Source organism: Papaver somniferum, chromosome 10, assembly GCF_003573695.1.
Source record: "Papaver somniferum cultivar HN1 chromosome 10, ASM357369v1, whole genome shotgun sequence".
In the NCBI taxonomy this organism is placed as follows: domain Eukaryota; kingdom Viridiplantae; phylum Streptophyta; class Magnoliopsida; order Ranunculales; family Papaveraceae; genus Papaver; species Papaver somniferum.
The window spans coordinates 86,294,842-86,306,091 of record NC_039367.1 but is presented as its reverse complement, the minus strand read 5'-3'; the positions used below and the strand labels follow the sequence as shown (position 1 = coordinate 86,306,091).

General features: G+C 37.1%; 2 protein-coding genes and 1 pseudogene across 2 annotated transcripts; 1 reads left to right on the top strand and 2 right to left on the bottom strand.

The window, feature by feature from the left end:
* Window positions 1–576: 576 nt before the first annotated feature.
* Window positions 577–5,123, top strand: LOC113317358 (F-box protein At3g07870-like). Its single transcript, XM_026565482.1, has 2 exons — window positions 577–1,909; window positions 4,775–5,123. Exons 1-2 carry the CDS (start codon window positions 738–740, stop codon window positions 4,788–4,790), a joined length of 1,188 nt encoding a protein of 395 aa, XP_026421267.1. The 5' UTR covers window positions 577–737; the 3' UTR covers window positions 4,791–5,123.
* Window positions 5,124–6,402: 1,279 nt separating this feature from the next.
* Window positions 6,403–7,092, bottom strand: LOC113315862 (annotated as a pseudogene).
* Window positions 7,093–7,843: 751 nt separating this feature from the next.
* Window positions 7,844–9,266, bottom strand: LOC113314954. Its single transcript, XM_026563274.1, has 2 exons — window positions 8,257–9,266; window positions 7,844–8,121 (listed from the first exon to the last, which is right to left on the bottom strand). Exon 1 carries the CDS (start codon window positions 9,042–9,044, stop codon window positions 8,373–8,375), a length of 672 nt encoding a protein of 223 aa, XP_026419059.1. The 5' UTR covers window positions 9,045–9,266; the 3' UTR covers window positions 7,844–8,121; window positions 8,257–8,372.
* Window positions 9,267–11,250: the final 1,984 nt, after the last annotated feature.

The window sequence follows — 11,250 nt, the reverse complement described above, 5'->3', positions numbered from 1 at the left end:
ACCTAAATTAAACTCTGTAACTGAGAATAATAGATCATAATCTTAAAGAAACTAAAACCTAGAATCGAATCAAGATTAAACAAGATCAGAATCAAAGTTAAACAAGATCAGAATCAAAGATAAAACGAACGAACCTGAGCTTGAATTTCAGATTATCTTTGTTGAGTAAATTGAATCTCTCAATCAGCTCCTTCTCAACTCTCGATAATTCAATACTCAGCTCTCGCTCCGGCTCTATCTCAATCTCTCAGAACAAAATCTCAATACAAAATCTCAAAACATAAAGTGAGGTTAAACTTGGAAATAAAATAAAAAGAAAACTGAATTTTGAAAATTTTGGTTTTCGTCAGAATTTATACGCTGATTTTGGGTGCGCGTGTGAACTTTTACACGCGTGGGTTTGACAGTGATGGAAGGTGAGAAAATGAGTGTGGATGTAGTTTTTAGTAATGGAAATGCACACCCATTTGAACCGGATACCATATATTCGGACAAAAGGTGGCACGGCACGCCAATACGTGATGGATTTTTACAACCAAAACATTTTGGGGTACTGCTAGATTTGAGCTCACCACACTCTCGACAGTACTTCGTTCTTATCGCTCTGTTTCTCTCTCTTCTCAATCAAAAGTTCAAACCCTAGATCTCATCCTCTACAGAAACCCTACCTTTGTTCAAAACCCTAGATTTCAACCTCTGCAGGAATCCATTCTCTGTTCGAAAACAAGAAATTTCCGATGGGTACTTTCGATGGTTTACCAAAAGAGATGAGGTTAGAGATTTTAACTCGTGTACCAACACAAACAGTTCTCGACTGCAAATTAGTGTCTAAATCGTGGATGCAGATTGTTCGTCATCCATCCTTCGCTCGGAAACAATTGAAGCAACTCAATGGTTCTGATTCTGGTAAGTTGATGGGTATAATGTTATTTCATAAAACACCAGGGCTTGAAGAATATACAGAGTATGATGATGAGAGTTCTTCTCATGGCACACCACCCTTTAGCAAAGCAAGAAGGTTCAATATAATATCTCCATTTGAACACTATGAAATTCTTGACTCATGTAATGGCTTAATTTGTTTCAATGCACTCCGTAGTGGTTATCCTTACGCTGCTTTTCTTCCCCTTGCGGACCGTCTCGTATATTATGGACCTTCTTTTATCTGCAATCCTGTTACTAGAGAAATTGTGGTACTTCCAGAATTTGAAGGGGAAGACTTGTTAACTGGATTTGGTTACTGTTCGTCGACTAATGAGTATAAGGTTGTTGGAATCCGTAGCTGCAAGAGAGAAGCACATTACGGAGTTGTTCAGGTATACACTCTTGGGAGTGGCAAGGGATGGAGAAATGTTGGAAAGATGGACTATAAGATGACAGGTGATATACGGAAAGCTGTACGGCGCGGTGTATTAGCAAATGGAGCTCTTCACTGGGTGGACGTGGGAGGAACCGTTCTTACCTTTGATTTGGCCAATGAAAAGCTTAGCGTAATTCCATCGCCACCCATGTATGAACCTGGGGGATTCTATAATTTAGTAGTTTTGGGTGATTGTTTATCGGCCATTTATATGCATGAAAAGGAAGGCATATGGTTATTGAAGCAGAGTAACGATAATAGTGGCAGGCCTTGGAAAAAAGAGTTTAGCCTTGGACTTAGGGCACCAATCACATCTACGAAGAGTGGTCGGTTTTTATGCTATGGTCAAGTTAGTGGCAGTATCTATCGCAAGGATCCAAAAACTTCATCTTCCGAGTTGCTTGAGAGTTTTAGTAGGTCGGTTTGTCTATTTATTCCTCACAGGAATACCTTAATTTCACTGAAAGAATTAGGAGAAAAAGATACACAAAGAATGGAATCTGTTGAAAGGGAAAGGTCAAGTCAGGAGATGCAGCCAGCCTTTGTGAGGTACGTATAAACAGATAAAGCTTTATTGAAATTTTAGGCATTCTGAAACTAGATAAAAAGGGGCCTTTTCTGAATCTAATTTAATATTGTGTCTATATCCTATTATATATGAATTATTTCCGTAGGCGCCTTTTATTAATTTATACTGCTATGTTGATCGCAAAATCTGTTGATTTACTTTCGTTCCTAGACGCAATCTGAGATGTATATGCAGAAAAGATTGCTGAAAACTGAAAGCTTTTGAGTGGATCTTGTGTTAGGACAGATCCATTTAGTGTTGTCATTTTGAGATTCTTTTTGTTTGATTATAAGTTGCTTGGTTGGTCCCAAAGAAGAAAACCAGTGCTTTGTATAGGTTAAGACAGAAAATTTTGTCTTCCTCGGGCAACAAATTTTATAAAAATAGCGAACACTACTGGGTAGAACCTTGTCATGGTGTGCGAAGTGAGTGATGCCGTGTACAGAGAGAGGGGAACTTTCACTTGGAGTAGTGCGGATAGTCTATGGGAGACAAGTTCACATCAAACGAATCTTAAGTCTTAACGCCTAGTTGGTTACACATGCTTGGTTTGGCTATATCAGTGATTTCAGTTGTTGAGTTTTAGTTTTGTATGCCGGCAGGTCAAGCAAAATACCTCAGACTCTGCTAACGTTAGGATCTATGACAAGATTACTCCTTTGATGTTGCAGATTCACCCATACATTGTCGAATATCTAATTTGGTTCCGACACCTATATAATTTGCATGCACAGATAAGCTCGATTGAAATTTTAGGCGTTTTAAGATTAAATAACAAGGGTCCTTTTGATTGCTATGTTAATTGCAACAATCTGTTGATTTACTTTTAGTTAAGAGAATGGTGCAGCTTAATTACCTTAAGAACCTTAATTATTTTGTTCAGTAAAAGCAGAGTCTGAAAAACATACGCAGAAAAGTTCGTTGGAAACTGAAAACTTTTCAATGGCTTTATCCTTGGGAAATATCTGTTTAGTGTTTACCACTTTACTCTCAGATTTACTTCTTATATTGTTGTCATTTGGACAATCTAATCTTATGTGTGATTGTAAGTTGCTTGGTTGGTTCAAAAGAAGAAAAATAGTGCTTTGGATAACGAATTTGGTAAAAATATCAAACGCTACTAGCTAGATCCTTGTGTTGGTATGCGAAGTGAGTGATGTGGTGTGTAGTGCGAGAGAGGGGAACTTTCACTTGGAGTAGTGTGGATAGTTTAGGAGAGATAACTTCACTTCAAGCTCATCTTAACACGTTATCGGGTTATAAATGCTTGGTTTGGCGATTTCACCGGTTGAGTCTTATATTTGTATGCCGCTAGGTCAAGCAAATACCTCACACTCTGCTAATATCAGGATCTATGACTGATTACTCATTTGATTTCACAGATTCACCCATGCTCGTAGAATATTTGATTTGGATTTTGAATAACTGGTGTTTGGTAGGAGATGATTATAGTTAACTGACTATGTTTACAAGGAGAAGAATTCTTACTCGCAGGAAAAGAGGTTTTTTTTTTAGTACTGTTACCTGGCAGTTTAGTCTCTATGGTTCTTAAATTGGCATCATATAATCAGCAGTTTGGGGGACCTTAAATTTTTCCGTACTATTTTTAATTGCAAAATTCGATTGTTAGGATCATACGGACTATGAATTTTCCGACTTCCTCATCAGGACCGTCTTATTTCGTTCCCTTTAACCATATGCACATGCTTATAATTAGTGTGTCTCCTCTTTGTGGCTATTGCCAATCACATATAATCCATGCCTTTTAATAAGGGTATGATTCTTCAAGATTCCTGTGTTGGCACTGTAAGCTGTATCCAGACATGCTTGCCTCCCAGCGTGACGTATTTGAGTATGTGCATGAAAGCAAGGGGGCCTTAATCGAAGATAGAATGTCTAATTTAAACTGTATGCACAAGAAAGCTAGGTCTAACACCTAACTACCCGGACATTTCAGAATGTCTAATCAATAGGGGTTTGATTTCTAGATCCTTAATAGTTTGCTTCCTGTTTTAGCATTTTAAGCTGTATCAATTTCAGATGCTCATAGCCACATGCTTGGTTGCCTCCCAGCATGACCTATTTGAGTATGTACATAAAAGCAAGGAGGCTTAGTTGAAGTTACAATGTCTAATTTGAACTGTGTAGACATTTAGCTTGAGATTGAGATACACAAGAAAGCTAGTCCGAACATCTAACTATCCAGGCATGCTTAGTTTGGCTATGTGTTCTTTCAGACCGAGTTACCCCAACACAGTTATATGTGAAATATTCTTACGATTAGCTTCTGAGCACCAACTTGATATGGGACATTGTCTATAACCATACGAATCACGTATGAGCTAGCGGTTTTGATCTGAGATTTCTTTGTGTGTGAGAAATCACAGTTTGAGAACCTATATGTTTACTTTTGTATGACCTACTTGCACGTGGTGTTTCTGCATTCATGTTACAGCACAATTTCAGTTTTGTTGTAGCAGTGATGAGCAATATTCCTGTGTTGACTCTCTGAGCGGTACCCCACATAACCAAGTACTTCAAGTCGCAACTTGTTATAGATATGGTTTTGGCTTCAGTTTTTTTCCCCTTTGATGATTTGGTCTAGCTTACTAATAAATAATATTAGTGAAAGTCCCAGTCATCTTAGTACTTTGTTTGTGACCTTGATAGGTATACCTTTTCTCGTATGTGCAAGTCCCGGTCATCTATATATGGTTTCCATGTTTCTATTTATGATTTTCAGTTATATCTGTAGCTGCTGTGAACTTGAACTATCTGGTAATGCAATACTTTGTTGTCAATTTCTACTATGAATATCATCTGCTTATCCATTTCTCACTTTGCAGGTTGGTGATAAATTAATGAATGCAACGCTTGCAAGCTTGGGTGGAATTCACAGAAACCTTGGAGTTGTCAAGTTTGTCATTGAGGAAAGCCGGCCACTTTTATTAACTTCAACTATAATAGTCTTTAACTTTTTTGTCACAAACTTTATTGAACGCTATCTTTCACGATTTCTTTCTCTCTTCGTGAAACTCTTTTCTGAGTTGTAGCTTATGGACCTTGGTATCTCTTTGGAGATTATCTTCTGGTTTCATATACATTTCCCTAAGTTTGCCTTGCCTGTTTCCCTGCTATAGATTTTCTCATTTCCCTTGTAACTTCTTGTCTTGGGGTTCGACCTGACGTCCATCTCATTTTCTTCTTTTTTATGTTTTTTTCTTCATACTCGTGACCCTGTACCATAATAGGCTCATAGGCTCGAGCATAAAATTTCATATTCTTTTAACCCTTGAGGCTTCTTGTTCACAGACGGGAAACTAGGCGCAGGCCGAAAAAAAATAATATTCTTATTATCAGGCCCACAATTAATTTTAGATATCGTGACACCCAAAATTAGTAAGAATCAATACATAACTCGTCATGCATACTATTTTTTCATGCATAACGAGTTATGCAGCCTAATTTTTCAGGAGTATAATTGGCAACGCGATTTGGATATATCATATCTAAAAATTCGCGCCTTGGAATTATACAAATTTTATATTGTTGGAAATCTTTTTAAGAGAGCTACTCAACGAGTACAAACAACAATATCAAATTTTTGTTTTTCACGAAAAAAATCAGAGGCGATCATCATTTTAGGCAAAATTTTCGAAAAGTTGATACATAACCTTTATGCAACCACCAAAAAAGATGCATAACACATTCTACAGACGCATAATGAATTATGCAACCATTTTCTCGACTGCATAACAAATTATGCATCTGCATAACAACGTTATGCTATAACAAGTTATGTAGCCATTATTTTAGTGCTACATAACAAATAGATGCATAATGCATTATGCAGCCGTATTTTCGGATGCATAACAAGTTATGTATTTATTTTCGCGACTGCATAACATATTATGCAAATATCAAGCTATGCAGCCTTTTTTTTGTTGGTTTCAATACTAACAAAAATGTTGCTGCATAACGTGTTATGCAACCGTTTTCTGGACTGCATAATAAGTTATGCACCAAATTTTGTAGATGCATAACAGGTTATGCATTCACTTTCATGGCTGCATAACAAAATATTGAACAATACTGAGAATGGTAAAGGGCAGCATCGAGATACATTTAAAAAATATGGGAAGAACCTATCTATTTTTACTTATTTATTTAAGTAAAAATAAATGTATTGAAATGGTAAAAATACATTTGAGAATGGTAAACTCTTCTAATAAATTTTACTTAATCATTTGTAATCCTTCTTGTTAAGGTGGTTTTGGATTGAAATGTATTTTCAGTTGCTGCAGAAAACAAGAAATTTAATACGTCAGTGCTCAATCTCATAGCTCCACTGCCACTATGAATCACTAACACATTCACCGTCACCTGAGTGGAAGTAATTTCATTAGCACTAGCATTAGCATCAGGTAATGACACCACTTGCACTAGTTTTATGCTTCAAAGATCAACCCAGAAATCAAACTTTACCAAGTTGTCCGCAGGATCCCGGGCAATAAGATCTAATATATGCAGTCACATCCTTCTCCATTATTACATTCACAAACGGAGTAAATGGAACTTTTTTGCAGAGGACTCTATGTACAACGTCTCTCAAATACATCCCAGAAATAATCTTCTCGAAAATCTGCTCACCAACGTTAAGACTGTCCTGGTCCAAAGCCTGGTCATATTCAGTCACGGGAAGGTGAGATGACCAGAAGTTACCCCACTCCATGTTGATTACTATTTCTCCTGATTTAGGAACAGCGTGTGCACACTCTACATATGCTGCGTTTGTTCCGGTTCCCAAAATAACTGCAGCTGCAACATCATTATTCTAATGTGCCAATTGTATCATTCACCAGAGCAGCAGCACGCATATTTATCCCTTGTCTAAGGCTTTAGTTAGTTCTACCACCACATCTTTATCAACCGCATCCTCGATGGAGAAACCCTTTGTCCACCTAATAAGAGTTCCAGATGTGATCGACAACTGCTTTACAGTGAATGAAAAAGTAAAACCCAGTTCCCTCTGACTACCAGGAGGGAGGAAGAAACCTTCTCCTTCCGTATCTATAAACCTTGCGAGTTCTTTCGCAATGAAATCAAATAGTTGGCTTGAAGTGGCAGACGTCATCAATTCAGGAGGAATTGAGACTTCAGTGAATTTTTAACCCTATGTGTTTGCTGCACACTGCTGCTCCACGAATAAATTTTTTGAGTATCACAAACACGCTTCATCTTGTGATGTTTTTCTTTGAAGAATTTAAGAAAAGCATCTCTGACTTTATTAGCAGGCCAATCTGGCTCGAGTCCTCCTCCTGGCATAATTTTTTTTTTCTGTACGAATAAAAAGTTGTAAACACAACAAGACAACACAAGAAAAGAGTACGTACTCTTGAAAGATGTGGTTGTGTATTTATAGTGGAAACCTTCCCAAATATATTTCTCTCGGATTCCCAATTCGCTTCTGAAAGGGAGAAGTTATTCCTAACAGGATACAAAATTGAAAGACGGTTGTTGCTGGATTCGGCAAGTTGGTTAAAAGCTAATTGAACACAGTTTGAAAACACAGTTCGGTTTTGGTTATGCCTGTTAAATCTAAATCTCAATTTTTATGGGTTCAGTTTCATCAAAACCGAGTACGGAGTTGATACACTCGGTTTTAAAACACATTTCGATTTGGTCGAGTCTCAGTCTCATTAAAACCGACCTCCAGCTCTTGAGACACCAGTCTTAGTCATAAGCCAAGATGTCAAGATCCATCCAGGGATAAATTAATATGGTTCATTTTTACTTGGCCTGCATGGGCATACGAATCTAATCGATTGAACAAACTCAGAAGCTTCAAATCTCACAGTAAACCACAAAATCACACTAAGAAGTATGAATTCTGAAAGAAAGTAGAGTTTTGAATGACCATCTTGCATTAGAAGAAAGTTATTGTGCCTAAGATAAAACACCTGACAGTGAAATCACTAGCAGGATATTATTATTTTTCTAACAAATGGCACCTAGAGTTTAAAGCAGTGATGACATTCTTGCACTCCTTCAAGGATGACATGAGAAATAGATAGATGCTGATGAAGATCTTTGAGCCAAAGTGCAGCTGCAAGAAGAGCTTGACCTCGGCATATCTTGCAGACTTGGCAACAGTAGTTACTGCCCGCGCTTCCAAAGACTATGGTACATACACCTATGATTCCAAAGATGCCACATGAGAGCAACATATAGCTTGATAAAAGGCCACAAGAGTAATTAATATATTATACGATATGAGCACACATTGTCAATCGAATTCAATTCAGAAAAGATCACTTGTTATACATACCTAGAGATCTCTCATGCTGTACAATTGCTTCTTAGGCTAATCACTGGCATCGCTTTCTATCTCCTCACTTGATCTTGCTCTGTCACCGCACTCCATAGTTTCCGTATCTGTTTCTCCTAACTTCTTAGACCAACAAAAGTATTCTTATGAAGGACTGCTTCAAGATTCAAGTAGCCACACTTTATAACCATTTTGGAAGATGCATCTTTTGGATTGTAATGATATATATTCTTCCTATCGGAACCATAACACAGAAGCCCACCACTCTTTGTAAATGCAAACGGTTCGTACCCAACGAGATTAAACTGTTTAATCCAACTCATCCCATGGTCATCCTTATTCTTCTTTAACAACCATATGTCAAAAGACCTGTCATGGTTTCTATGAAAAGGGTTATAAGAAGAAAACCTATCACTGTTTCCGTAAGTAGCACATAAATTATCACCCAAGAGCCCTAAACTTAAGCGATTACCAGGTCGTGGCAAAAAAGTTGGTGAAGGAAATTGACTGAACTTTTCGTCTGCCAGATCAAATGAAAATATGGTTTGCTCTGTATTGAGCCAGTGAACAGCTCCATTTGCAAACACACCGGGTAATAAATAACATCTAACAGCATGCTCTAGTTGTCCAATATCTCTCCACCCTTGGCCACTTCCAAGAGTGTAAACCTCAACCTGTACATGTTTGTCAGATAACTCGTACATCCTGACAACCTTGTACACATTAGTTGAAGGAATGTAGCCAAATCCACACATCACTTGTACTTCTCTCTCAAGTTTAGGAAGCATAACATATTCTCTAGTGACGGGATTACAGATGTAGGCAGGTTGATAGTAAACCCAGTCATCACCATAGCATGCATTGAAACAAATTAAACCATTAACAGAACCAAGAACATAATGACCTGAAATTATAGCCGGAGGTCTAAAATAGTCCGTTGTTGTTCTAACAGCACGGGTGTCGGAAGTCTCATCGTACTCGGTAAATTGCTCATGAAAAGAAACCACAACTTACCGGAGTCGTCGTCATCATCATTAAGACGATTTAGATGAAGCTGAGAAAAAGATGGATGACAAACAAAATTGTTCCATGGTTTGGATACCAATTTGCAGTCTAAAGCTGATTGAATCGGTAAACGAGATAAGATGTCTGACATGACATCGAGAAGCCCAGATGAGTGCACAGGAGATTTACAAAAGAAAGAAAGAGTACTTGGGGTTTTGTTGAGGTTCTGGGGACAGATGATTTCCAAAAAGAAAAAAAAAATGAAATGAAATGCTTCTTATTCTCAGTTATTGTGTTCGAGACTTGTGTTTAGTCGACAGGCAAGTGTCAACTCTAATCTACCAAATGGTCGTTGCAGTTGTGGTCCGTTAGATCCTCTTGGAAGTGGTTTCGTGTAAAGAGAATAGTGCCGGTAGATATATCATTTAGTTTATGGATTTTGAAAGAAAATAATACTGAAATGGGAAACTTAGGCGGAGACTCAAAAAAAAAATATTCTTAATGTTAGGCTCACAATTAATTTTAGATACCGTGACACCCAAAATTATCCGAAATTATTAAGAATCAATACATAACTCGTTATGCATATTATTTTTTTCAGGCATAACTCGTTATGCAGTCTAATTTTTCAGGGATATAATTGGCAAAGCAACTTGGATATAACATATCTAAAAAATCGCGCCTTGGAATTTTACAAATTTTAACCGTTGGAAATCTTTTTAAGAAATTTTTGTTTTTCACGAAAAACTCGGAGGTGATCATCATTTTAGGCAAAATTTTCGAAAACTGACTACACAACCATTATGTATCCACCAAAAAAGATGCATAACACATTCAGCAGACGCATAACGAATTATGCAACCATTTTCTCGACTGCATAACAAAGTTATGCATCTATAACAAGTTATGTAACCATTGTTTTGGTTGATTTTAATGCGTACATAAAAAATTGATGCATAATGCAGTATGCATCCATATTGACGGATGCATATCAGGTTATGTATCTATTTTCTCGATGCATAAAAGATTGTTCAACAATTTTCTCGATGCATAATGCATTATGCAGTCATATTCCTGTTATGCATCCATTTTCACGACTGTATAACATGTTATATAGATATTATTATAGGTGCATGACAAGTTATGCAACGTTATTTTTTGTTGGTTTCAATACTAAGAAAAAAGTAACTGCATAACGTGTTATGCAACCATTTTCGGAACTGTATAACAAGTTATTAGCAAAATCCTAATACTACACAAAAGCTACCCAACCATATGGTTGGTTTCAGAAAATATCGAACTAAAAGCATCATAATTATTACTAATTGTGCCTAGATAATTTAATAAACAAAAGATAAAAAAAATAGGATCGCTACAATGCGCATAGCTATATAATGGAATTTGGTGTTGCCAAAACAATGAAAATGACAAAATTTCTACCTTGAATTCATCATCTGGCCGCCACATCATAGAAAATGAAATTGATGTTTTTGCTTTCCACAGTCTCTATATTAAAACCTGCAAAATATTAATGGAGTAAACTCCCTTTATAACAAAAGCTTACCTAACAACAGTAGGAACGTCAATGGTAGGATTAGTTGTGACAGTCTCTTCCGGCTTGAGTTTATACAAGATTGTAGTCTTCTCAGCGGCACCTAGACCAATTAGGAGATTGATTTAAACTGCTGCCACCACGATGCATAATTGGGAGATTGTGTAGTATTGGTATTTTGCTTTTAGTTGAGACCACTTTACATGGCTTCTCAACTGCAAAAGGATCATCGTTATAATATTATCTTCTTACCCTCCTTGTCTTCTGAACCTTAACTACCATCCGTACCATCATCCACAGAAGAGCCATAGTCTGCATAATCACCGACTTGTTTATAGCGAACACTTTCAACTGATTATCGGGGCTCTTTAATTCCGCCATATTAATTCCACCAATTTCTCATCGATCCCACTTCAAGTCTAATCTAATTTCTCACA